The sequence below is a fragment of the Vidua macroura genome, chromosome 4, assembly GCF_024509145.1.
Source record: "Vidua macroura isolate BioBank_ID:100142 chromosome 4, ASM2450914v1, whole genome shotgun sequence".
Lineage (NCBI taxonomy): Eukaryota > Metazoa > Chordata > Aves > Passeriformes > Viduidae > Vidua > Vidua macroura.
In genome coordinates this window covers 1,752,403-1,779,392 of record NC_071574.1, presented here as the reverse complement: position 1 = coordinate 1,779,392, position 26,990 = coordinate 1,752,403, and the positions used below count along the sequence as shown (strand labels likewise).

Genomic DNA, 26,990 nt, shown 5'->3' with positions numbered 1-26,990 from the left:
GAACTGCAGAAATTGTAAAGGTCGTTTGTTAATATAAGTAATTCATAATGAATGAATTATTATGAATTAATATAGAAAGTGTTCTGTATCTTTCACTGTCATGTCAGTGGCCAAAGAAACAGCAGAATGAGATGAGCTGAATTTGAGGAATAAATAGTTGGAATTTGTGTGCATTTACGCCATATCTTATCGCTGGTTTTAGCATGAATAAAAACCAGCTGGCACACAGCTCTCCCCTTAGGGAAGGAAGAGCCATGGCAAAGCTTGGAGCATCCCACAATGTAGCCACTTTGCACGGTGCTTTAATATTTAAAAGTGGAATTAATTTTAGCTGGTTACTCCTTTTGGTAGAATTAATGAACTGTTCAAAAGACTTGTGGATGTGGCACTTGGGAGCATGATTTAGCAGTGGCCTTGGCATGGCTCAGTGCAAGTTTGTTATTAAAGGTTCTTGTCCATCCCAAATGATTGTAGGATTCTATCACCAGAAGGTAAATCAATAGTTATTGATTATGGCATGTGCCCATGGTGGATAGAAAACCCAAGAATTAGAGGTGCTCTCTGTTCACAGGACGGATCGTTCTGGCAGTTGCTGTCCTCATGATCTCAGCTCAGGTTTCTGTTTTCCAAGCATCTTGGCTTTGGACTTGGACAGAAATTCCAAAGTTCAGTTAACTTGAGCTCATACCAGACTAGAATGGCTAAATAATATTGCCTCATAGAAATATTTCAAGTAAAAAGTTTTGCAGGAAGATTGTTTATCAATTTAATGGACTGATTAGAAACAAGTAAATTAGATCCTTGACCTATTTCTGTGGAGGAATGCAAATTTAAGTTACACATCACAGAACATGGTGGCAAACTTTGCTGTTTAAGTTTTAGCTGGAAATTGTTAAAGTACAGCCTGACCAGCCTTCAGGTTATTCATGTACAACTAAACGAGCCATCCTCTGACAGCTGACATGGCTCAGGATCAGTTCAGTCTGCAGTGAGGGCATGAGGGCGGTACTGGAAAATTCCTGCATTTTTCTCAGGAGTTACTCTGTATTTCTGTGATAGCAAAATTTTGCCTTGTTTTTAATCAGCATTTTCTTCCCCGAGTTCCCTGCTGCAGCTCAGTGGAAAGAGTACATCAAAAATAAAAGGAATAACATTGATGTGAATCTCTCTCATCTTAAAAACACCAGGAGTTCCCCATTAGTATGTACATCTCACTCCAAGGGAAATGAAAATTTACTGAAGAAATCTTTTGACCCAGTCAAATCTCACATGAACCAGACCTGAATATACTATATCACCCACTCAGCTGTGTTTTCAAGGAACCTTTTCAGTGTCTTGAGAGAAATTAGAGTGGGAAGAGGAATCTGGGGGAAGGGAGAACAGGGAACAGGGCCTAACACACTTGATGAATTTCCTTTTTTTTTTTTTTTTTTTTTTTCTGAGCAGTTCCTTAAAAGAGCTCCATCTTAGGGCAGGGTGGGAAGGGGGTTCTGCCCTGTCATACTGGTAACCACAATTAATAGCCACAATTAAAATATTGTCACCTTTACTGACTTACTGCATTGAGTTATTAGAGTCAATGAGCCCTGGAAAGTCACCTGGTAACCAGATGGAGATTTGGTGAGACTCTGGCTTCCCTGTTTAGTATGGGTCTAGGAGGGAAAAAAGTTGGAAATGCTGGGATAGGAAGGTCCGAGATCTTCCCTGCTTCCTCACTGTCCCGGAGTGCAGCAGTGGGCTCTTCACTGACCTGGATTGCAGCTTCGATGGCTCTGCTGTCTCTGTGTCTGAACTACCCCTGCCAGGAGCTGCAGTCTCAGCAGGTCGTGCCTGCGGGGCATCCAGCTAAACGAGGCATCAATGGTAAAATAACACCAACATTTGTTGGCCTGGTGACAGATTTTGCTCATTTTCTACTTAAGTTCCAAGCAGAGCAGCAGGCAGCTTCCTAGACACAGTAATATGATGTTTATATGATTCCTGTGACTGCATGATTAGCTATGTAATTTATTACCTAATTTTCCTAAGTACAGTATTGCCAGTAGTAACCAATTAAAATAATCAGAAACAGTGGCCTGGTATGAGGAAACAACAAATCCATCACGAGGATTGAATTGCTGTTAGATTTTTAGGCCATCTGAGTTATAGCTTGTTGACGTTAATAATAGAACTAGTGAATATTCTCATTACCAAGTATTTTATGGAATAGCAGTTATGTGGCTTTTGCTTGCCTGGTGAGATTTTCCATATTAAGAAAAGGAAAGGCAATCCACTTTTGTTCCCTTTAATGCATTATTCTTAATAGTTGGAAGATTTAACAAGATTGCAGAAGTGCTGAGTTGTCATTCAAATGTTTATACATGGTTTAATAAGCATATAGACGGTGTCCTGAGAATTAATTTCATAACTTTTCTCTTCAGGGTTAGTCTTTCAAGTTCTTCTTTTGCTTTATAAACATCTAGTTGTTCCACACAATAATTGCTATTGTTTGGTTTTCTTTGTCCTTCTAGGGAGTGTTCTATTTCTTTGCTTCCCCCCTCCTCCCGTTATGGGCCTCAATGTTTGGTTGCTCCTTGCAACCTGCCTGCTGCATTCTGACTCCTGTGTCACAGCCATGAGCCTCCCCAGTGCCCAGGCCACCACTGCATCTCTGTTATCAAGGAGATTTTAGAGTAACTCAGCTACGTATGTGTAAAATCTTGGCCTCTTTCAGCTATGTAGGGCATATCCCGAAAGGGTTTTCATAAAAACCTTCCTGTATTTGTATATTTATTTATTGACTTTGGGTTAGAGCTCAAGGCTTAACAGCTCTTGGAAAACTGACATCTTGAAAATTAAAATGCACAGGAAAAAAACCACATAAAAGCCTGGGGATAACCCTATCTTCTCCCTTTAGTTGTCTGGGAAGTATGGTCTGAAAATAAGTGTTAATCAGGTGCTACAGGACAGGGTTTTCATTTGGTTCCCTTTTTTTAAACTCAAGCACTCTAGACTAACATGACCATCCCCAGTTGCCTCCACAAAATCCAGTAAGTAGGTCACTTACTGTCTTGTTGCAAATATGGAATGTCCAGGGAATAAATCTCAGGCTTCTGTCCAGTTCTGAAATATTTATTCCAAGTTATAAGTCTATGGAGAAATTCTTGTGAACTCTATACCTCTTATTTTATTACAGCTTAAGGTTGATGATGGTAGGGATAAGACTTAACAACGTTTCTTTACTAACTAATAACAGAGATATGTTTGCAAGTGTGTGTGTCTTCCAAGGCAAAAGCATGAAGCTGTGCAAGTTTGCAGGATCACACTCTGAACATGGTCCTAGAATCAGGCATTGATTTTCACTTGTGAAATGAGCTGCAAGGGGATGGACTGAGATGATCTTTAAGGTCCCTTCCAACCCCAAACCTTCTGGGATTCTGTGATATTATGTAGATGCTCCACTGTGGAGTGTGTGCTGGTTGTGTGATGTGTCTCCTCCTCACTCCAGCACGGAGGGGGTGCAGTAGCTGGCTGTCTCTCTTGCCATATTGCTTCAGCTCCTGGTGACCTTTGCTGTTAGCATATTTCCTACCAGATTTTTTTTTTTCTGATGCTGTTTGTATTTGTGGTGCATGTATTCAATGTCAAGTTACAGAAGGAGCTGGGCTTACTGGGTTCATATTCAAAAAAATTCCAAATAACCTTTGATAGGAACAGCATTGCCTCACTGTGTCACACATGAATTGCTGAAGGTTTGAAAATCTTCCCTTCCTAGTTCTTCTATTTTGCATGCATAAAATATCCCTTAAAAACCCTATGGTGAGTGATAAGCCTGATTGTGCCATCCTTTGATGGGTGGAGCTGGGAGAGGGATGGTGACCTGGGTGTTCTGGCCAGCAGTGGGTAAGGAGAGAGCAGGCACACATGGGCTGGGTGAGAAGCAATAACAGCTCTGACACTGGACAAAGGCACTTTGTTAGGAAAAAACCCGACAGAAAACAACAGATAAAAAGAACAGGGCAAAAAGTAGAGTGAAAGAATGGCAATTGGATGAGGCATCCCCTAATTACTATTGGATCTTATGGAAAGAAGACTCTGTTCTATAGTATTGTGATAAACAGCATCTATATATACAAAAGGGCAGATTTAAACTGTGTCATTCTGGCTTTCCTACTGCGTGAGTTTATGGAATTGCAGTCATGATGTTCTTTTAGCACCGTTTCTTTCAGTGTGACATGAGCAAATTTGTTTAATGCACCATATGCTACTGATGGAGAGCTCCTAACATTTTCTCACCTTGAAAAACAGAGCTTTAGAAGGAGATTATTGTAAATTAAGAGGATAAATTGTATTGGGTAGATTGTGGTATCATCAGCCTTCTTTTTATTTACTAAAAGCACTTTAAAAAGGTTTAAAAAAGGGAAATTTGCTGTCTTCAAGGTAGAATCTTGAAAACATTTATTTTCACCTATTCAAAATGACAATGACCAGAATAAATTATGTAAGGGTTCCTCACATGGGGGTTCTGGCTCAGCACCATCAAAGTGACATAACTGTGAAAAGCTGTCAATTGGCATTTCTTTGGTCTTAAGGAACAAAAAAAAAGGAGAAAAAAAAAAAAGGGAAAAAAAAAAGGCATGTGTGTATAAATTGGATACTTCAATATATGCAGCCTTAGCTTTGATTCCAGAATACATTAAGCCCAGTGGCTAATATGATATTCTCTGTGGAATCTGTTTGATGGCTGGATTAAATTGCAAACACAATAAATAGGTAACTGACCCGAAGCACTGATATTTCTAACATTTCCCTTCTATTATCTGTGCTTAATTCTGGGACAGAAAACAACACAAGTAGATGTCCAGTGTATGCTCAGAGCACCTGCAACTGCAGGACTCTGCTGCTTGTTCTGTGCTGTGGGAGGAGATCTGCAGCCAGGGCTGGCAGGCAACTGCTGAGAAGAAATCTGTGTCAGCTGTGATTTTCCTTTTCTAGACTAGAAAGCAAAATAATCAGCTATATATAGCACACTTGAAAGAGACTGCAAAATCTGTCCAAGTAAATACAACATTGTTGGGCACTTTGCAGTGCTATGTCTTGCCTCTTCCCAGGATCCCTCTGAGAAAAAATACGCAGGAAATGGAGAAGCTAAACATAAACCGATCTTTATCAAATTGTGTGTTAGCTAAGCATCTGGGAGAATTCTGTTTATCTTGCCTATCTTTTTATCTTTGATAGAAAGTAGCACAACTGAAATGTCCAGGCTAATCTCCACTTTGTACAGGTATATTGAGGGCAAGCCACTGTGGTTCTGGAAAATTGTCCTTGGTGCATGTTGGTATGGGGTCAAGATCAGGTTTGCCAAGCAGCTGTTGTCCTCCTGCAATATTTCTCACAAATTGTAGATTACATGTGTCAAACTAGGGATGCTTTATTATTAGAGCAGGGAACACTCAGAGAATTCTGTTCAGGAAGGGAGCCAAAAATTTATCAGGAGCTTTCTAGTCTAGGAACACTGAATAACCTCATTTAGTGACAGTCTTGTATTCCACATTTGTGGTGTGAATATGTTTGAGGCCTTAATCCTAGCTGAAACTTGTAATATATAGAATCCATAGTGATAGAAAAAAATGTAATCTGACACTGAGAACATATCTGAAAATTGCCATTCTATGGCTTTTGGGAATAGAGTCAAAAAATACCTTCTAAATTATGTTTCTTTGTAGTTTGGTGCTCTTACTTCAGAATGTGCCATTACATAGCATTTTCTGTTAGTTTGCCTGCTGCTTTTAAACCTTCCCTTTGGAGAGACCTCCCTGGAGCTCTACTTCCATAGAATCACTGAGGTTGGAAAAGACCTTTAAGATCAGAGCCCAAACATTAACACATGTATTAAAACTTGGAAAATCTTCTCTCTTATATCTTGGGCATGTGGTTAATGTTTTGTAATGGATTATTAGTTTCGAGCAGGTTTTTTATTTTTCGTTGCAGATCTTAGGAGTGATATGTTTAGTGAGTAGCAGTCCAGAACAGAGCAGTTGGCTCATCAGGCTTTGTGGTGCAGCTGCCAGTCATGTCAAATTCATCGCTCTTGGCACTACTGAGTGCTTCTATTGGTAGCACATCTGGGCTTGGTACTGGCTAGCAGGCCCAAACCCGTGCTTAATTAGCAGCTGCTCTACCCATTCTGCTTCCCCCTCCACTAGAGCAGTAGCTTCTACTATTCCTTTTTGCATTCCTAGGTGAAGTCCATAAAGCTTTACTCGCATGAGGAGCTATAAGTCACTGGGTCCTACATGGAATCAGAGTGAGAACTCGGGCTTTATTTTGGGTGTGGAGGAGGGAAGCCCAGCCACAGGCAGCAGTGGCAGCACACAGCCTCTGACAGGAAGTGAGGGTGGTTGCCAAACACAGCGTGTGTACTTGGAGTAACGCAGGTGTTGTGGTTTGCCAGCTCCTGATTTATCTTCAGCTGGCTCAGAAGCCTGTTGGAGTACTGTGTGCCTGGTTTTGTGCAAGAGAGGCAGTTGTTAATAGTGTAATAATTAACTGTTCCATTGCTGTGTGGTGTAAAACCCCAGGTGATGTCTTACATGTGTCCTCTTGTGGTTTCAATTATGCAACTTCAGATTGACTTTATCAAATACTATTTCAGCCCAGAGGAATGATGGTGAACTAGGTATGTGTGTGAAATAATAAGGTGGATTTTTGTGGTCTTGGAACATCACAGACCCTCACTGCTCTCCTGTTTGTGTCCCTAGGATCTGAAAGTGTTAGCAGAATGGTCCAGCATGACTCTGTCCCCTGCTCAGTGTCCCAAGGCCAAGTGTGCTTCCCACATCCTCTCATGTGCAAAGCATGTTGTATTGGTGTATCAGGTGCACATCAGGGGTACCTATGGGCAAGATACTCCAGTTTATGAGCTCATGCTACTCTAGTGGTTCTGCTGATGGTCAGCAGGGCTTTGGAAATGAGGTTACGCAGCTCAGCCTTGGAGGAAAGCAGGGAGTGGGGATGGAGAGTTAGGAGTGGTTGCTAAGAATATCTGATCAGCCCGGGTTGCTATGGCAACAGTGTTGCCAGGATGAAAAACTTTGCCTGCATCCAGTCTGAATTCATAAGTACCAGGGTCTACCTGTGACGCACTGGGAAGTCAACCTCAATTTTCTGATCCAGAGGGTGTCTTTTATTAAATCCTTAAGGATTCATATTCTCTATGTGCTAAGTAGTCTGGTACAGGGTGGAAAGAAAGTGTCTGCGTGAAGTCAGGGGGTGCCTGAGGGGCCAGGTCAGAGACACATGTGCAGAGACAAGTATGAATAATCAGGTTGCATTTGTGTTACTCCTTGGCTGGATGTTGAAGTTTTTCATTCCAGGTGATAAGATGAAGTAAGTCCCTCTTGGTTTTGGGCCAAGGCTTGTTTCCAGCTGCAGATTCCATCAGGTCCATTTTATTTTCAGTCTTCTTTACTAGTTTAGCATGAGAGATTTGGGTTGTGAGCACTGGTGGTGTGTGACAATAAGCAACACACAAAACTGTAAGAAATCGTGTTGCTTTACCTCAGATAACTATTCTTACTGCAATTTAATTTTACAGAGAAAATACATGAAGAATGTCAAAATCTGTGTCTGTGAAAGTTGACTTTTTTTTTAATATTTTCTGACTCTGTAGGCTAAAGTTAATCATAGCTGATATGAATTAGTGAGTGTCCTGTAGCTTAAGCAATTCCATAACTGGTCATGTATTTCACATCTTGTGATTGAAACACTCCGCTGTGTTATGCCAGTGACATTCTTTCATTGTTTACTGGTACATATATATTTTCAAAACAGAGGATGCAGAGATCTCTGACTTACCCTTTTTAGACACAGTTTTTCTTTCTGCCTGTTGGGCATGGCCACCTTTTGGAGACACATCTGTCAGATCTGTCAAGACCTGCTCGGTTGAGTCTGTGTGGTGCTGGAGTTCTGAGCTGAACAGAAGAGAACAACTGTGAACAACCCAGTGCCTTGTGGTGGGCCCTTTCTGTGCCAGCTCTCTGGCTTTGCTCTGTGCCAGGCTCTTGTGTCACCCACAAGAACTGACACTTGTTTAGTCTAAAGAAGTGGCTCAGGATTTATGGTGTGTCCTGTTGAAAGCTCTATAGCAAATTACAGTTGAGTGCATTGCTGCCTTTAGTCAGGAATGGCTTGCAGGCAGTTTTGATGAATGCACAGGTCAAGACAAAGACTGACTGCAGGCAAACAGCTCATGGTAGCAGAGTCTTTCGTGGAGTTAGCTTATTTACAGGTGACAGATGGAAACTGCTGCCCAGGCCTGGGGAGAGATTGGTGTAATTCCCTCTCGAGTTTCAGGATGACCATAACTAAAAGTATGGCATCTAGCCTGGAATTTAAAACTCTTGCTATTAGTTCTCTAAAGGCCCTGTGTTGTTTGAGGTATTAAAAATAGCTTTGAAATCCAAGTGGATTTTCTTTGCCTGGCTGTCACCAGATGACACAAGGAAAAACGACGCACCACAGCTTGGGTCATGATGAAGAGACTAATTTATTTTCTCTGACTCCAATCTTTTATAGTTCTCAAAAGGTGCCAGTGGATTGGAGGGTGAACGTGCCACCTCTCCAACGACACTGGACAAACTACCCGTACATCAAATTTCTCTGCCTCTATGAAAAAATGCAAAACAATAGGTTGTTTACAGAAAGTTGTGTGGGAAAGTTCTCTACAAGAATGTAAACTCAGAAGGCTTTAGAAAACTCTTGATAATCAGGGCGACACCTGGCGACAGGGAAAGTAGGTGAAGTGATGACTTGGCCTTGACTTGGTGCTGTTCGGTACACTTAGCTCTTTCAAGCAGCCTGTGCTGTGGAAATAGTAAAATAGAGGTGGAAGGGCTCGTGGGAGGAATCACATTTAGAGCCTTCTATTGAAAATCACTAGCACAACTTATTTGTTCCTAATAAAACACAAATTTTCCTTGATTTGGAGCTTCCCTCGGTCTTCAGTACAGGATTTCCCTGTTGAAGGGTAAATGAGTGGTCATGTTCTCAAAGCTGTATTACTTTGGGTTACATGGGAGCTTCTCAAAAAGGAATGAATCACAGGCCCATGTATGGAAAGATCTTTGGGGGAAAAAAGTATTTTTTATTTAAATGTGAGGGTGGTGCAACTGCCTTTCCCCTTAGTCATTTTATTCCTATTCAGAATTAATTCCTGTCATCACATTCAAGGCAGCTGTTGGACACAGCCTTTGATAGTGAAATTTTCTTTTTGTGTGTGTGATGAAAGGCCAGTGTTAAAATATTTTCTTTGCAATATGTAAAGTTTGTGGTGTTTTTTGCTTGGAAGCCTTGGGGCTAATTGAGGGATGGGAAAAAAAAGAAGAGGTATGGTGGCTGCTTTTGTGGAGAGATGCCGAGGTTCATTGTAACTAATACTGTAGGAGCAGGGAGGGTTTCTGCTGTGGTTTTGTGTCTTCATTAGATGAGTCATTATTAGAAGGTACCCTAATGATAAATTAATAGAGAGTGTAGATTAAACACTCCCAGGAATTCTTAGTTAACTGTCATTTGACCAGCCCTGCAGAAAGCTTGTTTTCACTAAAATCCTGAAATTGAAGAAGTGATGATGTAAGCCCTTCAAAGGCTAGAGAATAAAAGGGGATTTTTTCCACCCTTTAATGAAAAGAAGCTTTTGTTAGGGAAGGCAGTGCACCGAGTGTCCTACAGTGTCTGGGAGTGGGAACATGCCATTCCTTCCTCTTACTGCTGCCCCTCTGCCAGGGCCGCATTTCAGTAGGTCATGCCCGTGTGCAAAGGGCTTGGTTTTCCTCACATAGTGTGTGTGAAATTGGTGTGGATGTTCACAGGAACTCTGCATTTCATCTGGGAAAAGAGGCTCTGCTGGGAGCTGTGGATGATGCTCTGTGCAGGGAGGGTGGGCACGACCTATTCTGGCCACTGCCGTGCTCCTCTCAGAGTTTCCCTGTCAAACACAAAGCTTTGCTGCGTCACACGTGCTATTCGTGCCGTAGTTTTTCTCTTAAGGGTTTGTTAGGGAAGTGAAGGCACACAAAGCAAGCATCCAGCATTCTAGAAGTGAGGACACCAAAAGCACTGGTGCAGTTATTATAATAAATAAGAATGGGGCTGTATGTACTAGGCACTGTATGGATTTGGAACAACAAGCACTCCTTTTCCTGAAGAATTTCCTGCCTAAATGGATGATTCATACACAAGGCAACAGAAGGCCTAGAACAAACAAATTGCAGGAGGCTTGGTAAACACTCACAGTGTGTTATTATTAATAAACATACACATGCGAACATACATGTATATATATATATATTTGGGTGCAATTTAGCTAAAAGGGGAATTGTGAACAGAAAACACAAGAGAATAGAATGGGGGGAAGAATTTGTAGGGGGAAAATGGGATGGAAAAAATTGTATGTGGGACAGGAGGAGCTAGATTAAAGTCAAAACACTTGAAATTACAAACCAAGGGAGGGATTGCAACAGACATCTATACAACTGTATAGGAACAGGATACTATATGGTAGCAAGGAAATACCAAGGCAGTTTTCCATCTTCTTGAGAGAACTAAACTTTGTTGTTTGTCTCTGCAGAAATCCTGGCCTCTATGGCCCTTTCTCTGAAAGAATTTGTTTGGCTTGAGCTTCCCACACTTTTCTGGAGTCCGTGTTTTCAAAATGTATGGTGCTCATGGAAATGTGCTGGAGAACAACACCAGTTCTAGGCTCACCCTTCTGAGTCTCTGCATGTCAGTGTGAACCATGATTGTCCAGAGCCTCAGCAGACCTCAGGCTTTTCTCTGCTTTCAGTGGACCCAGGCCTGCTGCAAGTGGGTTTTCTTTCAGGAGTTCCCTCCTTTTCCTGAATGTCAAAATCCCTGGATCCGTTCTTCCTTAAAACACTGATCTTATGATCAGCTTGACCTTTGCAGCTGTGGGCAGGGAGACAGATCTGGTTTATGTTCTGAAGTGCTATTGATCGGAGAGAACAACAACAGAAAGCAGCTCTGGAGGGAGGAGATCCTGTTAGAATACAGAGCTGGATATAGGAGAACTGACCTGTCAGTGTTTTTTGTGTGAGTTCATTCCAGGCCTCTAATAACAGCAATTTATATCTCAGTCTTTGATGTGGTTAAACTCTGTGTAGTAACATGAGATAAAAATATGTAATGGTAATAATTTTATCTGTATTTAGGATCCTTCTCCTTAGTGAAAGGACTTGAAGTTTAATTTTCCTCTTGTGTTGAACGTCAGTCCTTGACTTCACTTTAAATAAGTCGTATAACTTTTGAAATTGGCCAAGAATACAAAAGTGAAGAGTTTGCCCTCACCTATGGTTGATTCAACGGACTGCACTGAGCTGTAGGGATTGCTGAAAAAGAGGCAATAAAAGCCAAGGCATTGTTTAGTTTTGTTGAACTTGATATACACTTTGTAAAGTGAGCACTTTTACTTCTGTATTAGAAGCCTTATGTGAAATTATTGGGTTTTTCTTGATGGTAATGTGCAGCTGGAATAATGCAGTCATATGTGTTAAAACCCAAGCTGGTTTTATGTTTTAAAAGTAAAATAATCCCAATTCTGTACTGAGAAATTGTGTTTACCAGTTGCTTTTCACCATTTTTCACCATAGCCTTTATTCCATTCAGACATGTTACCTAGGTTTCGTGCCAATGTCAGCAGTGCAAATATTTCCATTAAAACTGAAAACTAGATAGAGTTACAAAATTGACTTTTTGTGTTTCTCAAACGTTATCAAAACACAGAGTGTTTTTCTAACATTACAAATACTGCAGGGAAGGAACAAAAACTCATTATCAAGCGAGAAATTAATGAATGCTTTTCTGCTGGAACAAAGTCTGCATATTTGACATTAGCCTTTTTAATTTCTTCATATTTCAAATACAATTCTCTACCTCTGTGTTGAGAATCTGAAAACAGTTGCGGGCATACACATCTGAGTAATGTTTGTCCTCTCTGGTAGGAAGCAAACCTATCTTTTGACAGCCGATGCAGTTTGTTTGCTATGTACTTGTTTTTGTGGAATTGAAAGTCCTTTTCTTGTACCAGATTTTGATTCTCATCCTGTGCAGTAAAAAGCAAGGATGTGTTTGTGGAAACAAAGAGCGAAAAAGCCCTGTGAGACAAGATGTACATCTGCTGCACGAAGAAATTCATCTGGCAGATGAACAACGTGGTTCTGACTCTCTGCTGGAACCAAGAAGCCAGTCAGTAAAAGCATGCCTGGAGTGAGCACTGTGACTGTGGGCCAAGCCTGGTGCTCCCTGGTTGTTTTTATGCTCCCACATGACTAGGGGTCCTTTTCATCCCTTGCACGGGGGTTTCCAGGTTGTTTTGACTATTGTGCTTTCAAGTCTGCTTTAGACCCTTCAAATCTGAGCTTATGAAATTCATAGTAGGTTTCAAAGTATGGCAGGGAAAAATACTGCTGAATTTTCTCCCTATGAAAGGCTTATCAAAAAGGAAATGAAAACCTATGGTTGCCACTCTGTGCATTGATTTCTGAAATAGCTGCAAACCAGACTGGTTCTCCTGTAACTAACTGTTCCCAGCTGTTGTTTCACATTCCAAATTTTATGAGTATTTTTGCTGGCAACAGGAAATATTTTCAAGTCTTTGCAGGACAAGGTATCCATTTATTTTGCATAAAATGTTTTGTTTATCTTTTCTTACTATTCTGCATGTGGAAATCTTGCCTGTGTTTCCAGAATGAAAATTCGTAATTGCAGTTACACAGAGTTACAAATAACCAATTTCCTAAGTGTTCTAGTAGCTCTGATGTTTTAAATCAGACTGGGTTTCAGAATTCTGTGCTATTATAGCTGGTTTTCCAGGACAGAAATGCTCAGGCCACTCTGTACTCCATTTGTGCTCATTAAGAATCCTGACTTTACTGCAGAAAGGAAAGAAGCCATTATTAATACATCTCTGTTATAAAAATGCAGCAAAATATATACTAAATGTATACTGCCTTTTTCAGTGAGAGCTACTCTGTAATATTATAATCCAAATATATTTGCTACCTGTTGTGTCCTCCTTTTGTTCGACTCAAACATTTCAGGTTTTTCCCCAGATAATCGCGTATGTTAATTGCTGATCTGGAAACAGTGTATTTATAACCTACAGTTTATAGATAAAACATTTTTGTACAGAGTTTTCTGGATCCGCTCTGAAGTTGGGTTCAGTTCATTTATTTCACCACCTTCATGATGTCTTATCAATTATGGATGAGGGTGGAGCTGTCTTTGGGTTTATTTGCTTTCCTCTCCATTTTCTTCGCTTCTTTGCACCAGTAGAAAAACTCCTGTTGTGCTTGGACTGAACCCAGAATCTTCCTTTCTTGTGTCTCAAGGTCAAGTGAAGCAGAGGTTCTTGTGGCTGCAGCAGAACTGTCCCTGTGCCGTGAGGCTCCTCAGGTGGCCTTGTTCTTTCCCAGATTTTATTTCTAGTGACTTTCCAAGTTGGACTCTTCACTCTGCTCTAATACCGTCAGAAATGTGGCAAGATAGTTGCTACCCCAAGGCTGTGTTTAAAGAAAAGTTGACAATACTTCACAAGATAAAGATGCTCTAGAAGTTTTTTTATAATTGACAAAGACATTAGCTATTTACCAAAGTATTTTTGGTGATAAATAGTATATGTTACCCAAAAATGTGGATTTTTTTCTTTATTTGAATGCTATTTATAATGCAGTAAGTTTAGCAAATGGTTTAGAAGCAAAAAAAAAAAAAATTGAAAAATGATGAAGAAAAATAGGAGAGGGGAGGACACCTTCCCTGCTCTTGAGCTAATGTAGGTGTCAGCAGAAAAATGCTTTTGTGAGAAAATGAACTCTTTTTGGATGAACGGTGGGCTCAGCAAACCAAAAGTGTGTTTGGAAAAATATTTGGATAGCATTTTTTTCTCCAGGTCTGTTTTGTTGTTGCCACCGTGAAGTGAAAGGGTTGTCATCACATAACCAATAACTTCTGGAAAGATTTCAACCCTACTGTCTGAGAACCAACTCAGGTTTGTGCTCTGTTCCTCCATTTCCCAGAGCAGGTGTCTCAAACCACAGCTATTGTGAACATTTTCATTATGGGCATATTTATCCTACATCATGTACATGTCTTCTAGATGACCTTCATCTTCCAGAGCTTGGCAGATGAACATTTCTCCAGCACTGTATTTGTGTTCTTTTTAAAATTATTATTATTATTTTTTAAACTGAAGTGAGCTCCTGGTGTGCAGTGCAGGTGTCTCTCTTCCCTCTGATCCCCCTTCCTGTTTTACACAAGAAGGTGAAGATTTCTCCAGTAGCTGAAATGATCAGACAGAGTAAGTGAGGTTATCTGAAGTGTGGGGGATGCAATGACACCAACACAGCTTTTGGGGAGAGCATTTATTGAGGAAGATGATGTGAAAATCATCCCTGGTTGCTGTGCGTGGTGGGAGACAGCAGTGTCCGGAGCCAAAGCCAGGCAGCCCATACCACCCCCAGGCTTGACTCTGGAATAAACAATGGTCCTTGCTCTTCATTGTCAGAGTTTCCTATTGAGACAAGGAGTTAAAAATGAAGGCATTCATCGCTTTATGTGCTTTGGCTTAAGGTACTATAAAAAGCAAAGTGATTCTAAGATCAGATGTGCCGGGGCTGTTTGCAGTACGGTGTGTGAAGGAAGGACCTGCATGAAAGCAGAATAGACAGTGTAGCCATTTCCCTTGAAAAATTGGGTGGTTTTTGCTTTTATTAGAATGATTCATCCTGTTAATCACCGTGGGAGTGTTAATTGCCCCATGGTAGGAGTAGTGTCACCTTCTTAAGGTGAATCTGAGAGAGTCAGGCTGGCATATGCAGTAATTTTTGTTGGAGGAAGTGTCAGCTATAAAATATGGTCTCTTCCAGTGTGTTTCCACAATGGAGCTCACTACTGGGCAGCATGTTCTGATGTTAAGCTGATGTTTTTATTTAGGACTCATCATTGGTTTGATTATTAAGTATAATTTACTTGTAAGTTGTTATATATCTTGAGTAAGTTCTGCCTGTCCGGTGCAACTTGGAAAGCAGGAACAGCGTTTGTTTCATGCTGTTCAAGAATTCTGACCTAAAAACATTTATGGCTTAAAGATGATTCAATCAAGGTAAAAAACTACAGAGAAATGACATGCCATTGTTTGACACTGGAATTTGCAGGACAGATAAACTTACAGGCTGCTGTGGGAGGCTATTTTATAATTATCCCCTCCAGCATGCATTTTAAGATCATCATGATACATAAAAGCACTTAAATGTGATTAAATGCACCACTGAATTAAAAGATCACTGAGCTTGGTGCTTGGCTGAGGACAGAGCAAAAGGGTCATCTGAAACTCAATTTCCCCTGTGTCATTTGCCAGAGTAGCTCAGAGCAGCCTCAGGACTGGGAGGGATCTCTTGTTGACCTTGGATGACCAAGGCACATCCATAGAAAATCCCAGCACATCCTGGGCCTGAGCTTGTCTTCAGTCCAGCACCAAGGACCTAAACAGCTCTGTGCACTGAGTGACTTATTTGAACACAAAGAGAACATCTTAGAACTCATTTTTTTTTTATTCTGATATTGTGAAAGTTGTTATTTTAAAAATATTTTTTACAAACTACAATACCTGTGAGTGAAAATAAAAAGGAAGCACCTCCTATTTTTAAAATGTGTATTTCATTAAGTACATATTGGTACTGTTCCAAAGAGAATATTTTCTAACAAGATGGGTTTTCAGTAGAAGAATGTCAGCTTGACGAGCCAAAGTGTTCTTTTACAGTAAGAGAAGAACAAATTCTTTGTTAAACATTACTCCAGTTTTTGTTGCTAAATATATAGACATGCAGTTTTTCTCTGGAAGTTGGAGGAAGTGTTTTTTCACTCAAGGCAAGAAACTGTCCCAGATATTTAACTATGACACTTCAAAATGGAACATTGTGGCAGGAAAAAATGGGGTGCAGGGAGATGCCAGTATAGCGAGGCATAGAATTTGAAGCTTTTGAGGGGGCAAGTATCGTTCAAGGTCGCAGTACTTTGTGATTCCTCCTTGGGCCTGAAGAAACAGGACTGTGGAACAGCTTGAAGGAATCTGTCACATAACAGTAGTAATAATAATAATTGAAAATAAAATCTTGTGAAGAGCAGTAGAATCTTCTAAGAGATCATGACTTAGCAGAAGGTCCCCACCGCTGCGCAGAGCTCTGTGCTCTAAGTGGCCACTGTGTGAATCATTTCCTTGTCTTGCGGGTGGACTCCAACTGCTGCTGTGTTCTGTGCTCGTCCTCCTCTCTGGCCTTCACAAAATCAGTTTGTGGTGAGATGCACTTGGCTATGTCCCTGTGGGGTTGGTGTATGGGGCAGTTGGACAGGACAGCTTCAGAGCAGCTCCTGGAGTGTCAGGGATTGGCTCTGGTGATGCTTGCTAACAGCCAAAGGAGCTGGTATCAGTGGTGGATTAAGTTAGAAGAGCTTGTGATTTGTCTTGCCTGTGGAATATATATTTTCAGTTAATTAACCTTTTCTTTTGCTTCTGAAGTAATTCTTGCAAGCCCTTTCCTGTTTTGAACAACGTCCTAATGATGGGTTTGACATTTGATACCTAAGAGATGAGATCACTGAAATGGCAGGGGCTGTCAAATCAGGAAATCTCACTCTCTCATCCTATCTCATATCTGAGTCCTTACTCATTGTGTATATATACACTTGTACACACACACTTCAGAACTGCACTGGAAGGAGTTAATGGAGAGGCTTTTGCAGCCTCTGTTTGACCCAGTCATGTCCCAACATCACCATACAGGCTTCAATTACACATGCCCCTAATGCTTTTTCCACAGGTCCTGCTGCATTTGATGAACAAACTAATGATACACATTTAATGAACAGCTACTCCACAGCTTGTTTCCCACTCGTTGCTCAATTTGTGGCCCCAGGCCTTATTTAGAATGTGTTGTTTAAACATCCCTTTGAAGACAGAATTATTAATCCCTGGGGCTCATCTATCGTGATCATCAAAGTCCTATCCAGTGTGTGGAAAATAATTAATTCATTTTCATTATGTTTCTGTTAGGTGAAGAGACACAATTATTCCTGTTCAGTGATGGAATGCTGAAAGACAGGGAGATAAATACTCAGATGTTTTGAGTGTTTGGACCCTTAGTTGAAGAAATTGGGATTTTTTTTTTTTTTTTTTTTTTCAAGTTGGTGTATTTAATCTCACTTGATCCCAGGTCGAAACTGTCCTTTTGACTGTGATTATCCCTGAGCCTTTTTAGCCCTTGGAGGAGAAGATCACAAGGTGGATGAGGAGCATCCACAAAATGAGAAACTTTGTGTGAACAGCTTGTTTTTAAGCACCTGTCTTGTATGAAGCATGAGGAGGGGACAGATGGAGCAGCATGGGTGCTGTTATCTGCCGTGCTGATGGGTTGCTCTGGCTGTGAAGACAATGTCCCGTTCCTTGTCCTACACCACGTATGCCAATTTCTATCTGCAAATCTATCTGCAAATCAAGCAACAGATGCCTTTGCTCTGAATCTCCTGTGGATCCCTCGGTGTGGCCGTCTCGGCCCTGAGAGCCAGATGGCTCTGGTGAAGTAACAGATACGAAATTATAGGATTAGAGTATATAAACCATCAATATAGTAGAACTAAAGTCACATGGGTGCCTTTGCCAGTTAGTTTTCCTTGCTTCTGGAACAGTAGGCAACCATATGTTGAGCTTTTCCTCCCTGCTTTTAGAGAATGTTAGCTTTAGGAAGCACTGACTCTTCTGTCCATCTCCCCTTTTTCAACCTCCAGAGTAATTTCTGTGCTGTTCCTGTGCCACCAGTACCATTCCCAGATTCAGTCCTGGTTCTTCTTCTTGCCAATAGTGTTGGCAATCCTGTTACCCTCTTTGTGTTTTTTTAACAAAAATGTGTGGCTATAAAGCCTTTAATAGCTCAAGTCTTTCAGATGAACATTTCAAATTTGTCTTGAGACAGTATCAAAAACCTTAAATTAAAAAGATGGAAATTTGATCAGAATATTTAACAGGAAAATGGGTCCTAGCGAGGGAAGGTTCTATATAGCAATCATAACTAACAGCCACCCATATAGTAATGGCAACCTTAGAGGCTCTTTTGAGTATTTGGCAAAAAAAAAAAAAAAAAAAAAAAATTTTGTTACATTCTGCTGAAAATGTGATACTTTTCTATTGCAGTTTGTCTATGCTAAATAATACAAATGCTGTATTTTATCAACCCGTGACACAAAGCTCTATTCTAAATTTCCTTTCTATTATAACTGATTTCAGATTTCATTTCTGGTAGTCTTTTCCTTGCCAGATGAACACAAGAAAAAATGTCAATTCCTTTACTCCAAAATAAAATATAAATTAACAGTTATCAGAAGAAAAATAATTGAAGGCATAAGAGAAGAATGCTTTGCGCTAGAAAGTCTCCCTGGCAAGTGTCTGGTTACTATAGCAATCGCCACGGAGCATGTGACCAGCATGATAACTGCAGGGGGCTTAAGAGCCTTTTCTCTTGCCCAAGTTTGATGTCTTCTCACCAGAGGTGTTCCGTGAGGTCACGTCCCCACAATCCTGGCTCCCAGATGGATGGATAACGCAAACGATCAATTTGCAGCTCCCACTGGGCAGAAAATGGCGCGTTCGGTTCATGGATTTTAATTTGTTTGATCTACAGCACGCCACAACTGAGGGCAGGAATTTCTTCTTCCTGGTCCGGCGCGTTTTATATCTATATTTTGACTATTGGTTTGTGTAGCACTGATTGCTGTGGATGTGTTCTGTGGAGCACTCTGAGCTAGGCAGGCAACCTGCAGAACTTGGCTGATAATTTTAATGCGGAAGTACGGTAGAATCCCAGCAACTCAGAGGTGTTAATGTTGAGGTAATGTAGTGTTTCATTAAAATTACTCATTGTTTTACGGTTAATTTTTTCTTTTCACATTTACTCCCTGTGTCTAGTGGATGTAGTGGCTTGGCTTTGGTAATGAGTAAAGAAATAGAGGACACTTTCTGGAAAGAAAATAATGTCAAATTTGCATTCTGCATTACTTAATTTTTTATTGGCTATTTGGATAGGTAGCCTCTGATTCCTTTCAGCCTAGGGCACTGCAGACTTGACTTACATCAGTGTTTAAAGGCTTTTGCGAATCTCACTAAAACATATTAAATATTGATAGTTCCTTGCTGCTTTCATGGAATGATGCTTTTCTAGAGGACAGAAGCAACAAGGAATAGAGCCAAGTGATTAAATATATATATTTCAAACACATATACAAGTAGTTAACAGTATCAAACTCAGATGTTAAATTTTCATGATTTGGTAATATTTACCTTTGAAAGAAGAACCTTTTCTGTAATCCACACTTCCAGTATGACTGTACATTGTCAACTGTGTCAGACGTGACTGATGATGACAGGGTACTACTACCTATTGTTCTTTACACAAGGATGCAGAGACATCCTCTTTGTTTTGAGGTTGCTACCAGCAACAGATACTCCTCTGAGGAAATGAGTCACCAAGTGTATATGCCACAGAAATATTTGCTCTCCTTGTGCTGTGTGGGAACCAGTGATATCGGGTGTTTGTGCTGTGCAGGTGTTGGGGCTCCATCCCCAGAGACCCTCTCCAGCCTGGCACAGGAAAAGGGGCTCAGCTCCTCCTGCTGTCCAGGGCACAGGTGCTGAACTGAAGAGTTCTGAGGAGCTATTTTCCTCAGAAATAAGGAGTAAAATGGAGCTGGGATTCCTCATTTATTGTATTCTTACTGGTTTTCCTTTTCAAATGTGGTTTGTTAAAACAATGGAGGGACGTATCAGATATATTTCTTGGAATTTGGCTGCCTATTTTTTGGCTCTCCTGCTGTCCTGAGATGATTAAATACCAAGTCAATCGTGGCTGTGTAACAGAAACACAGATTAAAGAAACATCACCTTGTTTTGTGTTTTAGATTCAAACTCTGTAGCATTCCAGTACTTCTTAAACAATTTTTCTTCAAGGACAAGGATGAGGGAGAATGGTTTCAAACTGACAGAGTGCAGGGTTACATTGGGTATTAGTAAGACATTGTTCCTTCCGAGGGTGCTGGGACTCTGGCTCAGGAGGTTGCCTGGAGAAGCTGTGGTTGCACCATCCCTGGAAATGTCCAAGGCCAGGTTGGATGGGGCTTGGAGCAACCTGGAATAGTGGAAGGTGTCTCTGCCCAAGACAGGGGGGTTGGAACAAGCTGGTCTGTAAGAATTCTGTGATTTTTAATGGAAAGCTATAATGTGGTTGGAGGAATCTGCTTATTAGTAATTTGTGTTTGTGCCCTTTATATATCGAAGAGGAAATAAATAGGGAGCACTTACGTAACAGTGTGTAAAAATGCTTTATTTTACTTCATCATCAGAAAAATAATTCTTCAGATTTTTAAATATAACTAAATAGATGCATAGCTTATCTCTTTGCTATTACAGCTCAGTTTAATGACTCGGTGGTAAACCATAGGCAGATTTTTCACCCTCCTGTGCTTTGCTCTGTTGTTGCTTTCTTATCAGGGTGGGCCAGATGGCAGCTGAGGTTCAGCTCAAGGTAACCAGCAGAAACTCCTGCAGTGGTGGGTCGATAAAATCCCACATGATTGTCTGTGGTCTAGTGCTGAGTAGACACAGAGCACTTACCACATGTGGTATTTAGAGGGGGTTTTATTATAAGCATTGAAGCGACTGAGAGAATATAGGTGTCACCTTTTTAACAATGACAGTATCTGCAATTACTCAGCTGGAATAGCTGACTATTTTAATGCTTTTAACAGCTACTGTTATGTGACAAATGCAGAGGGTTTGCTTTCAGGACAGGCCAAGTGGAGATGGGTCTCTGGAGACTACGGTCCGATCCTTGTCTTGGATCAGGGTCAGCCAGGGCATGTTGCTCAGGGCCATGCCACGTAAAGGGTTGAGTATCTCTAAGGATTAAGAATTCCTAGTCTAGCTAGGTAATAGGTTTCTTTACTTTTGAAGTGTTTCTTTACTTGCATTTCAATTTGTGCCTGTTGCTGGGTACCACTGAGAAGAGCCTGTCTTGGTCTTTACTCTCTCCCGTTTGTATTTGACAGATTAATAAGATACTCCCGGTCTTCAGTTTCCAAAATGTGAGTGTGGGAGTGTTGTGACTTGCTGACAACATTGTTTCAATTTTTTTTTTAATCTATAGGTAGTACAGGTGCAGAATATGAAGTAAGGTCTGGATGTAGAAAGAGTATGTGGTTCAACTAGAATATAAAGTTCTAATTTTCATTGTGTAAATTCTGTCTGTTATAACAAGCATCTTAATGGATCTGCTGCTGTTAAATTCAGCAGGAATGGAGCTGGTCTTGTAGGATTACATTTTAAATTGCAGAAGCCACCTGGAATGCTGAAATAGGGAATGACTCTGGGAAATCCTGTGTCAGCCTGATGGTGTAGACATGCCTGAGGTAGTGATAAGCCTGCTATCTTGCACAGTAGCAGTGACCCAGCTGCACCATCACACTGCTTGGTGCAGGCTGGAGCCATCTGCCAGCAGCTCTAGCAGGGACACTCTCCTTTGCCTTGGGTTTACGTGACAATCAGAATGAGTTTGGGAGCGAGGGTCTGGAAAATACCTGAGCAAAACTGGGCAAGGGAGCCCCTCTGACTGACCGCATGTAGCGAGTTCAAGGGATCCCTGTGGTACCGCTGCCCTGAATGCTGGTGTACTGCAGGAAGCTTCTGGCAGTGCTTCAGAGAGAACTGCCAGCACGCTGCTCAAGGACTTTGAGGGAGCTGCTCCACACCTCTGCATCATTTCTTTTCAGCTTGGTAAAGTAAATTTAAGCCAGGGTGAAATCCCCTTGATGGAAGCTGTCTGAAGGGAGGTAATTGTGTGTTGTTAACCTGACGGACTGCTACATGAGACTGGGGTGCAGATGTGGGGTGGATTAAGGTGAGCTAAGCAGCTGGGCTTAGGTGTAATGAATACGGCCTGGAAACAGCATAACTGATGGGATATATCTGTGGGAAGTCTCCACACTCTAATCCACCTGCTCACCTAAACCCTCATTCATGGGGACTGTCCTATCATAAAACAGAACCAGCCCTTGCTCCTGGTTCTGTGGGTTCATGGATACGGTTTAGAGATCTGATATCCCCTTTATAAACTGTTGAGGGCTGATCAGGTATGTGACTACAGCCCTATGTCAAACGAGTTAAAAAATACGTTGTGTATTTCCCTGTGTTAGAAGTTTATGTCTACTTTTTTTTTTTTGTTTAGCTAATAAATTTTGTGCAGGGAATGGAATACTCATGCTATATTTTTTTTCCTAACTGCTTTAAATGAGTATGAATGCCTTCAGCATTTCTGACTATTTAAGTCTTGCTTGGCTGTTTGGGCATTTCTGAGGCAGTTTGCGTGGTTCTTAGAGCTGATTTTGTGCTGTTATTAGGCCTGTTGTCAGTTGACACCAGCTGTGACTCCCTGGCTGGTTAAGTTAGGCTGGTTTGGTTTTGTGCTGGATTTCTGGGATTGTGGGAAATGAAGAGTACTGATGTGCTGTTACTGAGCAAGAGTGTTTGTTTTCTTTGACTACACCTAAAGCTGCACTGCCAAAGGTGAATGCCCACGATTTGGAGAGAGGAGCTAAGAGCAGTTCAGGTTAATGAGGTTGTCATCCTTCAGCAAACTTGAACCTGTGAATTTGGGGTGGATTTGTATCTGGATTACTTGTCACCACAGGCTTTTCCAGTGTTTTGTTTGTGGGCACTGTCACGCTGTACCCTTGATTCGCCAGGGAGTTGTGTGACAGTGCAGCTCCCATGCACTGATAGAAGAAATGGAAAGGTCAGGTGAGAAAGGTGGATGGAAATCGGAAATCCTCAAAGTGTGTCTTTCTGTCTCACTCCTCCCTCACAGCTTCCAGCCTGCACTTAGCACTGGCTGCCTCCCCAGAGTGCTGCCCTTTTGCTCCTCACAGTGACTCCCAGAGAATTCTTCCTTCACCAGGCATCAAGCCTTCCATCATTTAAGTCTCTCGGGAAAATCTGCTTATTTCCTGGCTATCATGGATGTCTCTGGCAATTCTGTTTCCTTGTTTTTTTCAGCTTGAAGACTGAAAGTAAATATAGAAATAAAAATATAATAAAAAGGCCCGTCTCTAGGGACAGAGGAACAAGTGATGGATTTGGCAGAGCGAGATAGTTTATTTTTCATCCCCTTTACATCACTGCAATATCAAGTGATCTCTGGGTTTTCAGAACCAACCATCATGCATGATTGAAGTTCACTTCATCTTTCTACTCAGAAATATCAGTGGTTTAATTTTTTTTAATAGTGCAAGAAACATTGTAAGAAGAAAACACACAATACATAATCACCACGTACCTCAACAAGGTGCTTAACCCAAGATTCACTTATTGGGAATAAATAAATGTCAGGCAAAGAGTGTAAATGGCATAGTTTGGTACAAGAAAGGGCTGGACAGGGGGATGAATTTGTGCAAAATGTGACTAAAATGAAAAATGGGAGATGACCTCTCTCTTTAAAACCAGCATCTGTGTTTGTAAATTAAAAGAATAGCTGCATCTCCACAGGTTCCCCAAATGAGTTCCGTTGATGTCTGACACTGATAACAAATGACTGTTGTATGTCTTCCCCAAAATCCTTGCTGTGACTGTGATTGCAGCTCTAATTATGGCATAACAGATGCAGTGTTGTATAGCACCCGCCTTCTTCAAGATCTGTAGCTCCCCTTACTTCTACATGAGTTTTCTCATTTTAGTCTAGAATTTACTACTGCTCGCAGTAACAAAGAAGTCGCTCTCAAAGTAATGAAAAGAAAAGATTTTGAGGTTGTTACACTGCTCGCATTGTTGTTGTGCTGCAGATGTTCGTTGTGTTTGCAGACAGCGCGATTGTGGGAGAGTGAATTCATGCCTCACTGGGTCCTTTCCACTTTCTCCAGCCTCTCCTCTGCTGACTAAGCAGTTAAAGGGAGTTTTTTCTTTTGTTCCCCAGCCTTAGCTGCTGTTTGAGAAAGAGGGTGAGTTACTTGGCTGGTTTTTTTCAGTTGGAAGTGGGACAGTGTAATTTTTTTTTTCTTTTTAAAGCATTCATCAGAAGAAATGGGAGAATACATTTACATGTGAATGTTGCTGGTTCTTCCAGCCCAAGGAGGAGGTGATTTATTTTAATAGTACAAACTAACGCCTTGTGTGCCGTGCCAATCATGCTGCCATTGTCTGCTCTGGTAGTGACAGTGAATCGTCTCTTGGATGTTACAGCTGTGGCCAAATACCTCGCTCACGTGAATGGGTTTGGGGACAAGGAAGGTGTGTGAGCAGCATCTCGTGCCGCAGGGCTGCCCCATCCCTGGAAGCGTCCAAGGCCAGACGGGGCAGACAGTCCTAATCTAGTGAAGGGGTGTCCCTGCCCATGGCAGGGGGCTGGAACTAGGAGATGAGCTTTGAGAGCCTTCTCCAACCCCAGCCACTCGGTGATTCCAGCAGCGTTTCTCTCCCGGAGCATCACCCCCTGCCCGGGCGCGCCGTCCCCGCCCGTCCCCGCCCCGCCGCCGCCACCACGGCAACGCTGCCGCTGTCGCTGTGCCCGCCCCCGGCCCTGCCCCGGCGGTGCCACCCTCGGCTGGGGCTGGGCGCGGAGCCTGCATGGCACGGCACGGCGCCGGCAGTGCCGCTCGCTAGGATGAACGAGGAGGCGGCCCAGAAGAGCGACGGCGGCGAGAAGTGCAACGGCGGCAGCCAGCGGAGGAAGAGACCCAAGAAGGTGGGAGCGGGACCGGCAGCGGAGCCGGGCGGGGAGCGGTGCCTGGGAGTCGTGGAGCCCCGGGGGGATGCTCCCGCCCTGCTTCCGCGAGCAGGGGTCTCTCCCCATCTGTTTCTATGCGGAATCGATAGCGTTGCGATAACCGAGGCGGGTGGCTGAGCCGAGGCGGTTTTCTGTGTTTTTTGTTCTGTTGAAGTTGGTGTCGTTCGGCGGTGGATGCTGCTCGGCGCAGGTTTCCCTCGGCTGCCCTTTAAGAGAGCGGGTGGTTTGTTTTGACAGAAGGTGGTATTGGCTCCTGTGCTGCCACACATCCCTTTTCCTTCGAGACAGAGAGGTGCCGCTTTATAAACCTTTGGTTTATTTTCCTTATTCATGGAGATGTTTCTTAAGGTCATATTGTAAACAGTCATAGAGAGTTCCATTGCTGGCTGTTGTACCATCCGCGGTAATTTGGTGATGCTAGTGACAAATACCTGGGTAAAAATGTGAATTCGTCCAGCCACACCCAGTTCTCAGGGTACTTTCTCTGTGTGTCCAGTCTCTGTCACAAACGGTTGATTTTCAAGGTATAGCTTGCCATGTCTGCTGCTTCAACCCCACACTTGAGGTAATCTCTTTTTAATGGCTTTATGGCTTTAATTGCAGGCAGCTATTTATTTCTGTTTGGGCTTTCTCTCCCCTTTAGGAGGAGAGATGTCTGTGGTGCTGCATAATTATGACATAAACGGGTTTACCCTTATTTTCCCCTCCCCTTCTTTTATGTCAATTGCTATAACCTGAGTTACCACACTGAAATGTGGGGGACTGCTTACAGGATGAAGAATTATTATTTAATCCATACACAGCATACACTGATGAATTTTTCAGTCCCTCATTTTGCATAGAATTTGCATTTTAACCAACACTGTACATGAGCAAGACAAATTGTTACAGATTGTAATAACACGCAGACATGTGTTTGGGGACTTCTGTGTTGGGTTGGACCTGGTGAGGAAAAGCTCTTTTGCAATAGGTGACACTGTTAGGCCCCTTTTTATTACAGAGGGAAGATTCTGTACCTGTTACCATAAGGGAATGAGGGAATCCAGTCTAAGCGAGAATTTGAACAAAAACACCCTCACCCCACCCCATTGTGTTTGGAATATTGCCTGGATCCCCACACAGTGGGAGATTTTATATAGCATCTTGGCCTTATATTTAAGCAGAATCTAGTAGGAAAGAGGATATCTACTTTGACTCACCTCTGAAATTGAAAAGTATATTTGTGGGGGTATGGAAATCTATGTAAGGAAGCAAGAGTCAAAAGATGAAGTGCACAGCCAACGTTTTAATTGGACTGTTGAGTTATCTGGAAACAATATCATATTAGGAGAGAGGTTTTGAAGGTCTAAGGAGTCAAAGTGAGTGTTTGGATTGCTTATTTTTTAATATCTGTGTTTGTGCTTTCTTTTTTCCCCATTGTTTTCCAAGTAGCCCACAGCCTTTCAAGGTTCCAACAACTGCCAAATGAATGCTTGGAAAGCATCTCTTACATTGAGTTTCCATATTCAGAGTCTTCCAACAGCTGATTCATCTTCATTTTTCAAAAGCATAATAAATGCTTGGGTATCTTCTTTTACAACTAGAAAATGTTAATGGGGCATTTTCAGTTGACAAATATTAAGCAAAAATATTGTTAATCCCTGAGTTTGGATGCACTAGGTGTTGGTGGGTCTGGTTTTAGATAAGCTCTCACCAATCTTCACCCTTAGTGATTTCATGAGGTAATACCGCTGCCTTTGGTATTTCTTTTGAAATTCTACAAATTATTTTCTGAAAACCTCAAAATTGGTAACTTTCTTGATGACGTAGATAGACCCTGGAACAGCCAAGAGTGCAAGAATTCCAGGTTGAATTCCTCTGTGTTTTGATGGGGTAGGCACAATTTATTTTGGGAAGAGAGACAAAAGTGCCATGTGCAAGAGCTCCAAAATCCCAAATAATGTAGCCTGTTTTCAGGTCCTGAACTACTTTTGCTGAACAAAGCTGCATTGCACCAGCCAATATGCCCTCTATCTGTTCTGCGGAAGCTGATCCCTTTTGTGTGGATAATTAAATATTAATTGAGCTAGATGAGTTTGATCTATGTATTGGGAGAGACAGAGAGCGGCTCTTCTCAGATACAGC

At 41.8% G+C, this 26,990-nt stretch overlaps 1 protein-coding gene across 11 annotated transcripts in view; it reads left to right on the top strand.

Annotated features, from left to right (window-relative positions):
* ANK2 (ankyrin 2) overlaps positions 1 to 26,990 on the top strand; it is a 260,831-nt gene that overhangs the window by 45,914 nt on the left and 187,927 nt on the right. For 10 of the 11 annotated variants that reach the window (XM_053975110.1, XM_053975108.1, XM_053975088.1 and 7 more), the window contains exon 1: positions 24,744 to 24,824. The exons of the other annotated variant lie outside the window; for it this stretch is intronic. In XM_053975110.1, coding sequence (XP_053831085.1) covers positions 24,744 to 24,824 — 81 coding nt within the window. Of the gene's footprint in view, positions 1 to 24,743; positions 24,825 to 26,990 lie in introns of those variants that run through there. 11 annotated transcript variants of the gene reach the window in all.